General features: G+C 50.9%; 1 protein-coding gene across 2 annotated transcripts in view; it reads right to left on the reverse strand.

Moving 5' to 3' along the window:
* KIAA0556 (KIAA0556 ortholog) overlaps nt 1–16,222 on the reverse strand; it is a 148,412-nt gene that overhangs the window by 73,077 nt on the left and 59,113 nt on the right. For both annotated transcript variants that reach the window (XM_012732019.1, XM_012732018.1), the window contains exons 8-9: nt 6,595–6,853; nt 5,134–5,265 (exon numbers count right to left, since the gene is read on the reverse strand). In XM_012732019.1, coding sequence (XP_012587473.1) covers nt 5,134–5,265; nt 6,595–6,853 — 391 coding nt within the window. The remainder of the gene's footprint in view (nt 1–5,133; nt 5,266–6,594; nt 6,854–16,222) is intronic.

Genomic DNA, 16,222 nt, shown 5'->3' on the forward strand with positions numbered 1-16,222 from the left:
CAAAGTCAACTGCTTCATCTGGCTTTCAGAGCCCCAAAACCCTGGTTGCTCGCCCCTTGGAAGAGGGACTCTGAGACTTACTGAGAGGTGATCTATCTGTTTAGAGTGCCCCAGAGAGCCGTATCGCTACACTTCCCCATCAGTCTGCAGGGTCTCCGAGGGTAGCTTGGGGCACCTGCACTTTTGAGGACCTTTGGAGCGGGTGACATGTGGTTCCACAGGGTGAGCCCGTTTCAGTGTGAGGGTGCTGACAATGTGGTGATTTTCAACTTTCTTAAGTGTGGCGTATGTAGGAGCCAACCACATTTAACAGATAAAAGCTGAGCTCCAAAACTATTAGTTGAAGATCCACTAACTTGCACAGTGTCCTCTTTACGGGCACTGATGGCCGTGACAAGCCCAGGAACCCCCAGTAACTGGGACAGAGGCCGGGGACAAAATCTTCCTTGGATCCTCAGGAAGGAACAAGACGCTGCCAACACAACAACTTGACCTAGGACTTGTAGCCTACGGAAGTCTGAGGCAATAAATTTCTGTTAGTTAAGCTGCCCAGACTGCTATTTTGTATGGCAGCTCTAGGAAATGAGTACAGCAGTCAGGATTTTAGTTGACACATGGATTCATTGTAAAAATACTGGCTTCCTCGCTTACTGTGTGACCTTGGACAGGTTCCTTAACCTCTCCGTGCTGCTGCGGTTTCCTCCCGCCCCCGCACAATGGTTTACCAAACGCAGGCTGGGGACTGGTTCAGTGCTGGCTCTTCGTGTGATGACTCAGATATGAAATACATACAGGAGGGGGGTCCCAGGGAGCCGAGCAGGGTGGTGGGGAAGCGAGTTGGACACCCAGTCCTCCAGGGGTTCTGGAAGGTCTCCCTTCCCACCAGGAAGGGGGGTGCCACACCACCCTGGCCTTCATTTCTGTTAACTATTTCTTTTGGAGGAAACTTCTGCAAAGCGAATGTTAATGTATTTTCACAGAGTGAAGGCACCCCAGCAGTGTAAGCTGGGGCTCGTCAAACTGCTCTGTGGTCAGAGGGGCCAGTCCAGGAGGAGACTGGAACCCACACTTGCCTCCTGGACGGAGTTCAAGGGCTGAGCTGGCCCAGCTTCACGCCTCCTCCTTCCTGCCCACTTCCCACCTGACCAAAGCTGATACGTGTAAAATTCACCAGATTTTTCCAACGTCTGGCATAATGACACCTTCCTCTTCACCCCTACCGACCACTTCTGTTACCAATGTGGCACCTCTGTAACCCTCAGTAATCCTGACATGACTGTGACTCACCCTTGCCTCCCTTAGGCACCATGCAAGCCTCTTCCCACTCTCTGGCCTTTGCCAATTGGTCCCCAGGAGCCAGCTTGGTCTTAATCCTGCCCCTCGGATTCTGGCTTTGGTGGAGGTGAGATGCTGGCGAATCCACCACCATTAGGTACAGGCTGGCTGTAGCTCCGGGGGGCCCTCCCCCGGCCCTCACAGGGCCAGACACAGACACAGACACCCAGCTGTGGACACCAGGTTCGTGATTGGCTCAGCATGGATCAGAGCCCCCACCAGCCAGATGGCACGCCAGGGGCCACACAGCATTGCCAAGTCTAGGCCCCCCACCCCCATCAAGGCAGCCCTCCATCATTCAGGTTTTTGTCCCAGGTTGCTCTGGATAAAAAGTCCACAGCCAGGGCCCTCCCTGGTGGCGCAGCGGGTTAAAGCACAGCACTGAGAAGCTAAAGCCACCTCTGCATGAGTTCGATTCCCGCCTGCCCCGGAGGTGACCACATGGCGCGGCAGACCTCTCCTGACCCGCCCGCTGCTCCCCTCAGCAGTGTTCTTCATCACTCGGCCTGTTCTGCTCCCCATTCTGTCTCTGGTGGATCCTCTCGCCGCCCCTGCACCTCTGGCCTATAACCTAGCTCTGTATGCATAAATAAATAAATCTTTAAAAAAAAAAAAAGTCCACAGCCAGTCTTAAGCCTACGAGGCCTCCTCAGCAAGCCCGATGGCCCTGGAATCCAGCATTGGGGCAGCAAGCAGAGAGGAGGCACCTCCCTCTCCGTGCCGAGCGACTGCAATGGCTTTTCCCTGGACACCCCTCATTCCCGGGCCCTGGACAAGAAATGCCCCCTGTGCCAGTTAGAGGAGCCTGCTGAACTGTAAGCCACGCCACGGCGGTCCTTGCCACAAAGCTACAGTCCCCCTCTGTCGACCCTGCGCTCCGCCTGCAGCCTCACTCGCTGCCCGCCTCTCACTCGCTCACTCTTGAGCAGTTCTTTGCTACCGCAGGGCCTCTGCCAGGCTTTCCCCTCTACAAAGGGCATCATGCAGCTCACAGAGGCCTCCTCAGAGTGGCTGCCCGGCCAGCACCCAGTTACCAGCCATCTTCCTGTCTGCTCATCCACCTGTCATCTGTCCCTGCCCATTAAAATATAAACACCATGAGGCCCTCCCTGGTGGCGCAGCGGGTTAAAGCACAGCACTGAGAATCTAAAGCTGCTTCCGCATGAGTTCGATTCCCGCCTGCCCCGGAGGAGACCACATGGCGTGGCAGACCTCTCCTGACCCGCCCGCTGCTCCCCTCAGCAGTATACTCCATCCATCTGCCTGTTCTGTTCCCCACTCTGTCTCTGGTGAAGCCTTTCACCGCCCCTGAGCCTCTGGCCTGTACCCCAGTTCTGTATGCACAAATAAATAAATCTTAAAAAAAAAAAAAAAGATTAAAAATATAAACACCATGAAAGCAGGGTTGAGGCACTGCCCTTTGGGTTACCATGACCTGGACTGGGGCTGGCATGCAGTGGGTGCTCCCAACACAGGTTTCTGGTGAGTCAAAGAAGACTGCCCCGGGTGCCTTGCCTGCAGCACCTCTAGGGCCAGGCTGGACTGGGTGAGCGTGTGCCCTGGCCTGCAGCCCCAGGCCCTGCCCCTCCTATTGGCCTTGCCCAAGGCCCAGGGCGCATGCCCGGGGTGCTCGCTGCCTCCAGGCCCTCCGTCTCAGGGCTGACCCATCCGAGTTCCCTCCGCGGTGCTCACGGCCACTCTTTACCACTTGCTGTCTCAATGCCTTGTCTGGCATCAGTCCGGCTTTCCCCCGGCTGGCTTTTGGGGTTTCGTAAAGGTCAGTCACTGCCCACTGTCTCTCCACTGCTTCTCCTGCAAAGTTCAGTCTCAGTCGCTGCTGGCACCAGAACTGGCATCTGAGCTTGGCACCCAGAACCTCTGAGTCAAAGTGCTAGAGAGTCGACACCCCCAGGAACAGCACGCACCTCCAGAGCAGGAGTATGATGGGGTTGGGGGCGGTGGGGAGGCTGGTTCTGAGTGCTGCCCACCCCCGAATACCCCAGCCAGGCAGGCAGGCAGGGGTTCAAACGTCCAGGAACTTGCTCACTGATGAAGCCAGATTGGGGTCGCTTGCTTTACCTGTGCCCTGCCAGAGACCACCTTCCAGACAAATGACTTGTTCTTGAATCTCTATCTCTGAGCCTCCTTCTGGGGAATCCAGGCCGCGATAATATTTACACGGCGCACAGCAAATGCTACTGTTCTTTCCGCCTCTGCCTCCCACCTGCCCTGGCTGGCCTGGGGTCTCCGCTCTGAGTGTGCGGACCTGAATCTGGGGTTGCGACTGACTGCGGGGGAGATCATGGTTCCCACCACTTAGTCCTTGGCCTCTGACTGCAGGTCACAGACCCTCCTGATCCCCGAGAACCTGCAGTCAGGCCCCTGGTGCAGGCCGTTGTTTGTCTGGCAAAGCTGGCCGGGGCTGGATTTTGCCCGAGGTGCTCCCAGGTACCAAACCCTTGGGACCCCGAGGTGCTTGAACACTCTGAGGTCCACTGCGCCACAGAAACCAGCACACGCAGTAAGAAGCGGGAGCCGAGCTGATTCCCCGCAGACTGTGGTGGGCGTGGCCTGCCGGGTCGGGGATGGCAGTGGGACACACCAGAGCTGGAGGCTAACATCTGGCACCATCCAGCTGGCGTCACCTCCCCTCCTCATCACCAAGTGGGGGCGGAGGGGGCGGTCACAACCGAGCTCAGAGGTGCGTTGTGTGTGTAAATGGGTATGCATCTGTGAGACTCTGCACCGTACAGGCGTTGTGAGGAGAAGCTTACAGGCGGCGGCTCATAGCAAGGCCTCCCTAGCGGTGACCTCTCAATTCAGTGGAGAAGCACCAGGCTGCCGTTCATGTGATCCTCTTGTGCATTTACAAGTTAATCCCTATTATTAGCCACATAAAGAAAACAACTTACTTTACAAGTAAAAATAAAGGTAAAGTTTCAAGAATAACCACATCTTGGTATAGAACCAAAAATTAGCTTTCAAGGGTAGTTTATGTGTCCATGTAACTGGAGCCCAGATATTCGGTCAAACATTTTTCCGGCTGTTTCTAAGAGGGGCTTTTGGAGGAGACTGCCATTTTTTTTTTTTTAAAGATTTATTTATTTGTGCATACAGAACTGGGGTACAGGCCAGAGGCTCAGGGGCGGCGAGAGGCTTCACCAGAGACAGAGTGGGGAGCAGAACAGGCAGATTGACGAAGCACACTGCTGAGGGGAGCAGCGGGCGGGTCAGGAGAGGTCTGCCACACCATGTGGTCACCTCTGGGGCAGGTGGGAATTGAACTTATGCGGAAGTGGCTTTAGATTCTCAATGCTGTGCTTTAACCCGCTGCACTACCAGGGAGGGCCGAGACTGCCATTTTACCTGGTGAGAGAGGCCTCCATGATGTGCTTGGGCCCTGTCCATTGAAGGACTGACCAGAACAGAAAGACGGACTGTGCACCGAGCATGAGAGAATTCACCACCAGGCTCACTCTAGGCTTCACCCACAACCTTCACCTTCACCTTGACCCTCTGGCCTGAGCCTTCCGGCTGGGGAATTGGCTTTTCTGGGACTCCAGCCCGCCAGTTTCTCCGGCCTCCAGTATTGCACAGTCTGCTCCTTACGAGCTTTCTTGCTCCACACCACATTTTTATAAATCTGTAGCAGGCATAATGCAGACTATGATACATTTGCTCAAGGCTAGCCGAGGCCTTGGCGAGCGGGGGAAAGAAGCCAGGACTCCTCCATCACTACTCTCTAGGGGAGTGGCCCATCTAGGGGCCGGCTCTGCCCAGGGCCCCCCGAACTCTTACTTGACCACATCCTCTCCTGGTCTGGGAGCACCGCAGGTAGCTGGGGACTCAGGTTTGGCTCAGGCTTGCTGGGAATGAAGACCTCGGCATTGTCCTTCCGCTTGGCAGACAAATTCCTTTCCTTTTTGCTACCTATAGGAAAACCAGTGTTTAGATGTCAAACACGGAGTGCAAGCAGAGTTGGGACATTTGCTCAGGCATCGCTCACTTATTCATTCAACAAACGTCTACCGAGCCCCGACTCTGTGCCAGGCGCTGCACCAGCGGCTTCTGAGTCAAGGTAGTTGAGGGTGGCTGTGTACCAACCCCCACATTTTGGTGAATAAGTGAAATATCCTAGGACACATTTCTTCCAAATGTTAACATGTCTACATGGGGACAGAACTTATAAGTGAAGGGGTTAGGTTGATTTGGCACTCAAAAAGGACTCAATATACACTGGCAATTATCACTATGTGTGTATGAATTGTTATTCCTGACAGGCTGATTGTCTAGCTTCCCTGCTAGAAGTGAGAAAAGAGGGAGTGTCCCAGCACAGGGCCGGGGGTATGACCTCCACCAGTGAACAATGAAGGAATCAACAGTCCGGACCAGACACAACTTTTCAGGTTTCTGCTGACTGTTCCTGAGTAAATGTTCAGGTTAGGTCAGGATGCCACTCCCCCGCAGGGGTCTGGAGAGACCTTACAACAGGCCCTGCCAGCTGCCCTCTGGTGGGGTCTGTCTCCTGCTGGACTGGAGAAGGGGCCAGACTGTGGATGAAAGGGAGCAGGCTTGAGCGGCGGCGGGAGGCAGAGGCCGCCCCTCGCCCCCCGCCCCCCAACCCTGACATCACCCTGGTCAGGGCCAGTGCAGGCCTGCCGAGCAATCGAATTGTTAAAAATGTAAAATGTCAAGAAAGTGACGTTCTTGCTTTTTCATTTATGCTTTGACACCATTCTCAAACTGTGCCCACGCCTGGCATCCAGCCGTTCTCCTACTGTGGCGGGGCGCTTCACAGCGTGACAACCATGACCCCCAACTCCCTCCCAGCTTGCTCCCCCCGCCCCGCCAGTGGCTCAGTTCTGCTCCTGTGTGTAAGACTCCGCCTGAGAAGACACCAAGACAAAGCAGGCAGAGGCTGGAGGAAGCAAAAGTAGGTGAAGGCAGGGGTGGGGGGCAGGGTGGGGAGCCGTGGCAGCTGCAGGCTCCCCTGGCATAAGGGAGCTGGCATGAGCCCGTGGGCGTGTGGCACGCTGGACCCCACAGTGCCCAGGACAGCCCCGCAGCTGAAGTCAGGCCGAAGCTCAGGGGCGTAAGGAGGCCTTCGGGGCCTCTCTGCTCTTACAGTCAGCAGAGACCTGTGCGCTGCCCCGGCCTGTGAGACGTCTCCTCCGCCCAAAGCTCAAGTCAAGGCCACTGAAGGTCAAGGCCCACAACTCGGTCCAGAGACCCCGGAGGCAAAGCACACAGTGAGCTCACTTTTTGAAGCCGGGTTGAATTCCAGCATCACCAGGGTGTCCGGCCCCTGGGGAGGGTGTCCTGTCAACTGGTCCGTGGGAGCCCCGTTCTGCACTGAGTCCCCACTGGGAAGAGGGGCCCCCTCGCCGGCGTGGTCCTCCAGGGCCTGGTCCTCGGGCTCTGAGAGGACGTCTTCTTCAATGGAGTCGGACTCGTCACTGGAGCTGTCCTTTGGGTCCCTCCGCAGATTTACACTCAGTTCTAAGCTCTTTCTCAGCTCCTGTCAGACACCAAAAGAGAGATGAAGAAGAAAACATGGTCCTTTGAGAAAATAGTCATTTGAAAAAGGATTATTAGAACCAAGGAGCTACTCCCACCACACAAACATTCGCCAGGATCGTCTCCTATGCTGCCATCACCTCAAAGACGAGGAGACAACAGGACAAACCATCAAGTCTCTGGACGTGTGTGTGTGTGTGTGCGAGAGCGTGTGACTGTGTGTGTGTGTGGTTTAAATTTCAATTCCACTATGCATTGGCAACACTGGTGTGAGGAAAGGGCTGGAATGTTCCATGCCACATCCCCCACCTCGACTTACAGGGTCCAGCTGACTCAGACAAGCTCCCAGGAGGCAGCAGCAGATTCCACTGGAAGACTCAGTCCCCCAAGAATGCCCCCCACTTCAGTGCCAGAGGCAAGCCCTCACCTGTGCTTCTAACTAACCAACAGGCTATAAATCAGAGGCTCCCACCAACACCTCCTCGACTTCAATTGATTTGCTAGAGCAGCTCACTGTTTACTCACTGGTGTACTGATTCATTATAAAGAATATCAAGGGATACAAATGAACTTCCAGAAGAAGAGATAAATGGGCGGGGGCAGGGGGGATAGTGTCCCTCTAGGGAGACTTTAGGGTTCCTGCAGAGTTTAGGGTCTGGTGCAGGGACATTTGGAGGCCTCCTAGTTCACCAACCTGGAATCCACCTTTTGGGGGACTTTTAGATTGAGTACATTTAAAAAGATAATAACAAAGGCTTCTAATTGAGTGTACCGAGATGATCCAGGCAGCCGCTGAGACCTGCAAAGTCTGACAGTGGTGGCCAGTTGGGAGGTCAACAGATTTACTGCCTCTCCACGGGGAAATAGGAGTTCTTGTCTGGCCTGCACTCAGCAGCAATTTCGGGAACTGCAAAACTAGTAATCCTCTGCAGTGGGATATTGTCCTGTTTGCAAAATGTCCCTGCAGGATGGCTAGAGCAGACTTTGTGATAACAGGAACTCTGTTACAACACGATAGACTACTGATTCCTGCACTCAGCCCAACCCGCATCCCTACATGGGATCAGCTTCAGTCCATATCTTTTGCAGAGGGGGAGACAAGCCCGGGTGAGAAAACAGGGTGCAGATCCCTTTGGGCACCCTCAGTTTTCTTGCCCTTTCACTGGTGGGAAGGAACAAGAAGGCTGCTACCCAGGAGATTCCCAAGTAGGAGACTTGCGGGTCCCAAGGTCCAGAGCCATCCCTGCCCATGACTGGGACAGAGTGGACACTGACTACACTCAGTTCCAGGAAGGAAATGGACGGAGCACTAGGGATCTAGAGCCCACGGCCAGCTGAGCGGACTCCTCCAGCCTCTCACTACCTTCACAGTGCAGCAACTCCATATTTTAAGTGACTACACTTTTGGAGTTCCCCCAAACGAGGCATCTGAGGCCGAGGGCCTTGTCCAACTTGTCACAGTGACTAAGTAGCAGAGTCGTGGCCTGTGCCCTCAGTCACTGCTGCTGCTTCTCGGTTATCCAAGTGTAAAGAAGAAGCTCTCGCATCTGCTGTGGTCCAATCAACGGGGAGAGCCATGCAGAGATCACTGTGGGTAATCTAGCCATGCCTACCGGCCTGCCTGGGGGCTGTGTTAGGCTGAGGTGAAGGGGGGCGAGCAAGGCAGGCCACCAATGGCAGACAACCAATGCAGGCAGAAAATCAATAGGCCATTCCAGATGTGGCCAGGACTGTGAAGGACAGAACAGAGAAGGTCCCTTTGGAAGATGGTCAGGGAAGCCAGGTGATGAAGAACTGTCCTGCATCAGGCAGGGGCAGCAGCAGAGGCAAAGGCAGTGTGTGTGTGTGTGGGGGGGGGGGGCAGTGTGGCTGGAGAGGGCAGGAAGCAGGAAGCTCTGAAGGTCTTGGGTTTTGTGTTTTGAACAATGACAGGCCTCAGGGCAACGCTGAGCGGAGAGACAGCATTAACCGACTTCTGCTTTGAAGAGGGTTATAGCTGTTGGATGCCAAGTGGATTTTGACAGGTGGCACCAGCGTGGACACAGGGCACACAGGTGCCGCTGCAGAAGCAGGTGAGAGATGGAGGTGGCAGCAGAGATGGAGATGAGATGCCTTTGGAGATGCCAGAAATGACTGACTAGAAATTGACAATGTGCGTTACCCGTTGGCCCATCCCCTCTAGGGACGTCTCCTTCAGCCTTAAGTATACAAAGGTTTTGTATAGGAAGTGTACAAAGAGACATTGTTTATAACAGAGAATGACCCAACTGCTCCTGAAACAAGATGGGCCAGTGGCTGAGAGGGCAGGTGTCAGGCAGCCCTGACAGAGGACGAGGCAGATGGGGCACACATGCCCAGAAGGGTGTCCGGGCACACGTTTACACAAAAAGAAGCATGTTGGACAATGTACTGGCCATGTAAACCCAACTTTTAAAATAACGACTAGTTGCTTCGCCGGTGTGCATGTGAGTGTGCAGGGGTGATATAAAAGCCTGGGTCACCAAGCTGTTTACAGTGTTCCCCTGGGGGCAGCCATGATGGGGATGCTTTTCTGTCCCAACTTTTTATTACAAACACATCCGCAACTTTGTCATTAGAATATGTGATCTATTTACACGGATGCTTAAATCCTGTCTCTCATGCCCACAAACACGTGAACTCAGTCAGGGCAGGGTCAGGGTGTGGGGGACCCTGGGAAGCCAGTGGTCTGAAAAATCGCTATCTCCAGCCCTGCAACCCGTGTTGTCCCTGAAAGAGCGCAGCCAACGGCAGCACCGGCATCTGGAAGATAATGGAGCGTGTCTGTCTAACCTACTGTTTCCGGTCAAGTGGGAGGATGGACCAGCAACAGGCCAAGGGGCTCCACAGGAAGAAATGTGGGGAAAATAGTCTCATGAGCTTCTCTCAGACAAAAACTCCCAGATGTGAAAACCCAAACAGTGAAACGTGAAGTCAGCATAAAGAGCTCAGACAGGAGCTGCACGGGAGGGCTGATGGCGAGTGCCGAGGCCACTTGGAGATGGAGCCCATTCTCGACCCTGGTGCACATGGGTAGGGCCCAAAATGGAAGGTAGCAGCCCTGAGCTCAGCGAGCAAGAGCAGGGAGGGCAGGCAGAGCGGACGCAGCCCGGGCCTCGTGGTCCAGAGCAGGCTGTCATCAGATCCTTCAGGCGGAAACAGAAATGACCACTCTGACCTCTGCGTATTTTTTCACATCTATTAAACCGATGAGATCATCTTAAGAAATGATACTGCTTATGATAAAGAAATTGAATTTCAATAATTCCTTCTGTTTTGATTTGATTTCTTTTCATGCTGTCAAGTAATATAAATTTAAATGCCACAGCCACATTGAGAAAATATGCATGCCTCGGGTCTCTGGCACCAAGGGAGGGAAGGTGTTGTCTACACTGGCACACAGGTGGTGGGAACCAGGGCCTTCTACCGAGCTGTTTCTAATGCCCCAAACCACTTGTTCCAGGGGCAAAGTGGTTATGATCTGAGTTCCAACTCCTTCTGGAGGGAGCTGTTCAAAACCTTTCCATCTGGAAAGATGAGGGTCTTTGGCTGGTGGCTTTGAAAGCCAACCTGTGGCTATTTCAAAGCGATACCCTGCTGGCAGAGTGACGAGTTGCTTTGAAGCTGTCATCCAGACATTGCTTAGAAAACTTTGCTTTGCTTTAAAACCTTGTAAGAGGGGGCCCTCCTGGTTGTGCAACGGGTTAGAACACAGCACTGCAAGCTGGCCACAGCCTCTTCAGTGCAAGTTCGATCCCTGGACCGGAAGGTGATCTACATGGCTCGGCAGACCTCTCCTGACCCGCCCGCTGCTCCCTCAGCAGTGTACTTCGTCGATCTGCCAGTTTCACTCCCCACTCTGTCTCTGGTGAAGGCTCTCACTGCCCCTGTACCTCTGGCGTGTATCCCAGCTCTGTATGCATAAGTAAATAAATCTTTTAAAAACAGATTAAAATGAAAATAACATTGTGAGATGCAATTTCAATGTTCAGTGTTTACATTGTTCAGTTCAAGCCCTTTCAGCTGAAAGCCCTCTGCCTGGAGGCGGGGCTGCGGGTGGAGTGGGGCCCAGGGGCAGCGTGTGAGCTGGTCTCCCGGCTCACCAGGAAGGGGTTGGAGGGAGGAGGGATGGGCCCCGAAGCATCGGCTACCAGGCAACCGGAGTTCAATGTTCAGAGTGCCAGTGCCTTCCATGCTTGATCTGCCTCTTTCTGCAGAACTAGGAAAAGAAGCGGAGGTCACACACATGAAATCTTTGCCATAGGAGTAAAAGAGATGTGGTAGCAGCAGCAGCAACTTCCAATTGGCAAGCTCTGTTAGACAGCAAGCCCCAGGCTAACTACTCTAGGGTCCATGTCTCATGGCACTCCCGGCACAGAGCCTTACTGTGGAGACCCAGGGTGCTGGGTACCAGCCCAAGCTGGAGGGATGACTGTTGGATCCAAAGTCTAGGCTCTTCGCCACATGCCCTCATTCACTCCCTGCCTGGCACCAACGTGCCGGAAGCAAGTGGTCTCCAGAGCCGTATGAAAGTCAGGCGCTCAGTGACTCTGCCCAGCTCCCATGGAACTGATGAAACCTGCATGTAAGAGTTTTTGACACAAAGCTGCCTTGAGGCCACTAACCTAGTGGTTAAGTGTGTGTAAGTGTTAGTGAATGGACCATTAAGCCTCTAACGACACTTTGAAGGGGGAACAGTGAGGTCAAAGTCCTGGGCCTGGGTTCTGGGCCCAACTCCAGTCTTCAGGTGTCTCCAGACAAGAGGCTGAGTCTCCAGCCCCCGCCTCCGCTGTGGGGCAGTGGGCCCTGACAACCCAATAAGGTTGTGGGAGGGTCACAATAAGATTAATGGCTATGCACTAGCGTCCCGTGATTGCCTTCACAGGAGTCTAGTTTCTACAGAAAATATAAAATTGAAATGACAGCATATTCTTCTTTATTTCTCAGACTACTGATTTTGCCTACAAAAAGACTGGATGTTTAGACCGCCACGCCTCAATGGACACTTAAAGACGGTCTCGACAAGAGGCAGCCATCGCTGGGGTATAGATCAGTGCGGCCAATCCCTTCAGCTCCCCAAACACCTCTCTCGGCCAGCAGTTTAATAAACTAGGACTGGAATGCCTTCAGCTTGGCATGCACCGGGAGTTGCCGTAATCCCTTCAACACCTACAGTATACATTCATATTCGCCTGACTGGCCTGGGAAGGATTTCTATCCTGCATTAATGAGTTAACTGACTAATTTCTTCTTCTTTTTATTCATTTACTTATTCTACAAATACTTGTTGAATATATTTGTTCCCAGGTCAGTAGGACTGACTGCTGAGTAACATGCATAGTTTGATGAACACGACACAATCCCTGTCTTCATGGAATTTATAACCTAGCAACAAAGACAACCATTCGATAAGAAATTCCAAGTGCCATGAGCGTCAAAATCCCAAACTGCTCATCAGCCTGCACCTCAACTTGGTGTCTCCTAGACCAGTGTGACTTGAGATCACACTGCATATTTTTAAAATCACATTTCTTATACCTATTATGACACATCCATGGCTAGAAAAATTTGAGTCTTCCTTCAACTTCAAACACCTGTGTGATGTTTGGGCTTTTCTGATGATTTCTCATGGCCCTCATTTAATCTTGGATTTTCTTTTAATAATTTTCATTCACACAATAATTTAGTTGTGAAGTATCTCAGAGTTCAGTACCTACTGTCCATTGCTATTAAGAAAAAAGCATCCTTATCTTAGGAGGTGGAGTAATGTCAGGAAAGAGAATGAATGCAAGAAGCAGAAAGGCTGTGGAAACTGCTTGACCATTTCCCGGCTGGTAGATCCTGGGGAAGCCCCTCAACATCAGTGTGCAGGGGCCGTCTCACCCTAAAATCATAAGCCAATTATAATGGGAGCAGGGGACTGGCTGAAGGATGAATAGTAGGAAATTGGATAGGGACCGTGGAATAGAGACCAAATAACACAGACTACTGCCAGCTAGGAACTCCCAACCTGCAAGGAAAGCTAAGGCAAACAAGCTGTCAGGGGCAGATTGTACCCCAACCTGTAATCACCTGGGTCAGGTTACATCAAACAGAACAGGCAGAGGAAGTAGGACTCTCAAACACAGAGACAGGCAACCAAGAATGGCCAAACATTTGGGGAAAATCATCCTAAAGATAGACACCACATCTAATCAACAAAAGAACTAAGACCCAATAAAAAAAAGTTTTGCTCCCCTCAGCAGTGTACTCTGTTAGTCGGTCTGTTCTGCTCCCCACTCTGTCTCTAGAGAAGCCTCTCACTGGCCCTGCACCTCAGGCCTGTATCCCAGCTCTGTATGCATAAATGAATAAATCTTTAAAAAAAAAAAATACAGATTTTAAGTACTCCATGCTCGCCTCCCAGACCTTAGTTCTGCATCTTTGAGTGAGGTATGAGAATTCACATTTTTAATAAGTGATTACTAAAATATTAAAGTATTTTAATAAGTGATTTTACCCTAGTGATGTTCTGCAACCATGCCAAAATATACATAATCACTGGGTTAAATAATACAATTAATATACTGGTTGAAAATATATATTGAGAACCATGAACTCAAAGGGAATGATTATTCTTTGAAATACCATGGAGCATTTATAAAAATGAGCTCGTAGGCCCTCCCTGGTGGCGCAGCGGGTTAAAGCACAGCACTGAGAATCTAAAGCCGCTTCCTCATGAGTTCGATTCCCGCCTGCCCCGGAGGTGACCACATGGCGTGGCAGACCTCTCCTGACCCGCCCGCTGCTCCCCTCAGCAGTGTACTTCCACGATCTGCCTGTTCTGTTCCCCACTCTGTCTCTGGTGAAGCCTCTCGCCGCCCCTGAGCTTCTGGCCTGTACCCCAGTTCTGTATGCACAAATAAAAATAAATCTTTAAAAAAAAAAAAAAAATGAGCTCGTAGACAAAGACCTCAAAAGCTTTCAAGAAACAGAAACTAAACAAACCATCCTTATATATGCATAAAATCATAAATTAACACAAAAAGCTAGCCAAAAAATAGACAAAACCTACATTCTTAGAGCACCTATAAAAACTCTTCTAAATGAGGGCCCTTCCTGGTGGGCCAACGGGTTAGGACTGTACTGCAAGCTGGCCTCAGCCCCTTCTGTGAGCTTGATCCCAGGTCCCAGAGGTGACCCACATGGCGCGGCAGACCTCTCCTGACCCGCCCGCCTGCTGCTCCCCTCAGCAGTGTACTTCGTCAATCTGCCTGTTCTGCCTCTGTCTCTAGAGAATTCTCTCGCTGCCTCTGCACCTCTACTTTGTATCCTAGTTCTGCATGCGTAAATAAATCTTTAAAAAAAAAAAAAACTCTTCTAAATGAAGAAGAGAATTACAACCCTAAAATCACAAACCAACTATAAATAAATGACAATGAGGATCCTCCCTGGTGGTGCAACAGGTTAAAGCAGAGCACTATGAAGCTATCGCAGCCACTGCAGCATGAGTTCGATCCCCAGCCAGGGAGGTGACCCACATGGAGCAGCGGACCTCTCCTGACCTGCTTGCTGCTCCCCTCAGCAGTGCACCTTGTTGATCTGCCTGTTCTGCTCCCCACTCTGTCTCTGGTGAATCCTCTCACCCCCCGCTCCTCTAACCTGTATCCCAGTTCTGTATGCATAAACAAATAAATCTTTAAAAAAAAAGAAATAAATGACAATGAAAACACTACATATACTGCAACATTTGTGGAATAAGAATAAAGTGGTATTCAGAGGAACATTTATAGCCTTAACATTCATCTATTAGAAAACAAGAAAATAATTAATTAAATGTATAACTTCAGAAGCTAGGTTAAGGGGTAGGGAAGAAGTAGTACATTCAACAGCAATGTTTTGGGAAATAATCAAGATAAAAGTAGAATAAATAAGTTAATGATGAAGCAAAGTATTTGAACTCAATAAAACTAAAAGCTGAGCATGATGAGGCTGGAGAGATAGAGAGAGCTTGTCATTATTACTCAGCTTAATTCTGAGTAGTTTGAAGCCTTTCTACAGTGGAAGCATTCATGCCTTAGATGTTACATAAAATAATACAAAGGAATATAAAAATACCTAAGAAATTGTAAGTAGGCTATAAATGCAAGAAATAAAAAAGTTTCATGCCCATATTGATTCAGAAGTCAACCTTTATTGTCTTTAAGATTTAAAAAGACCAAAAAAATAGGATTTAAAAAAATGCTTTAGTGAATCAGATGCCATCTGGTGTCTTCAATTACAGAAACACTCTATTGGGTTAAGAGGTCACTGTGGGGCCCTCCCTTGTGGTGCAGCGGGTTAAAGCACAGCACTAAGAAGCTAAAGCCACTTCAGCATGAGTTCGATCCCCGCCTGCCCCGGAGGTGACCACATGGCACCACAGACCTCTCCTGACCCGCCCGCTGCTACCCTCAGCAGTGTACTTTGTCGATCTGCCTGTTCTGCTCCCCACTCTGTCTCTGGTGAATCCTCTCACCCTCCACATCTCTGGCCTGTACCTCAGTTCTGTATGCATAAATAAATAAATCTTAAAAAAAAAAAAGAGGTCACTGTGTCACTCACTTCTATACCTGCATTTCATGGACCCTTAATGCTAGTTCAGCAACTTCCTACATGCGTCATTCACGCTCATCACTAGATTATTCTTGTGCAGCTGGCCTGGTACTGTCTCACTCGCCTGCCCTGGCGCCTGCCTATGGCATCAGGCAGTCTGTCTTTTGATGTGAGTTGTCCATCTGGGTTATCGCTGAGTGTATTCAAGACACCATGTCTTTGATCGTTGAGTAGTAGAGGGGCTAACTCAAATACCAGTGGGAAGGAGAAAGACCTCTTCCTCCTCTCTCATCAGGAATCAACGAGAAAAGAGAATTTCCTCGACCCAGTGGTACTTGCTCATGACATTGAAAATATTCATTTTAATTAGTGCCATGTGTCAGAAATCCCAGTATTTCAGGATCCAAACTGCATTGCCCAAAATCATTCTTCTACCTCATGCAGCACAAAAAAAAAAAAAAAAAAAAAAAAAAAGCCTGTGGGGGTGGTGTTGGGAGCCCCAGGGTTCAGGAGTGCCCAACTGCGGAACTCAGCTCCCTGTTGCTCAGATCAACTCCAGTGCTGCAGAAACAAACACCTGTGTAAAAAGTTCCAAAAAGAACATAAGAACCCACACCTTTCTCAGGTCTCAGAATATTGGCAAGAAAGGAAATGCAGCCACCTATGGAGCTTAAAAAGGAATAAGACGTGTTGGATGAAAACCTGGTCAGCAAATTCATAATGAAGCAAAAGGAAAAATTGAAAAGCCACTTGAAGAAAAAGGTGATGGAAACAAAGT

Source organism: Condylura cristata, unplaced genomic scaffold (genome assembly GCF_000260355.1).
Source record: "Condylura cristata isolate star-nosed mole 26May11 unplaced genomic scaffold, ConCri1.0 scaffold00032, whole genome shotgun sequence".
Lineage (NCBI taxonomy): Eukaryota > Metazoa > Chordata > Mammalia > Eulipotyphla > Talpidae > Condylura > Condylura cristata.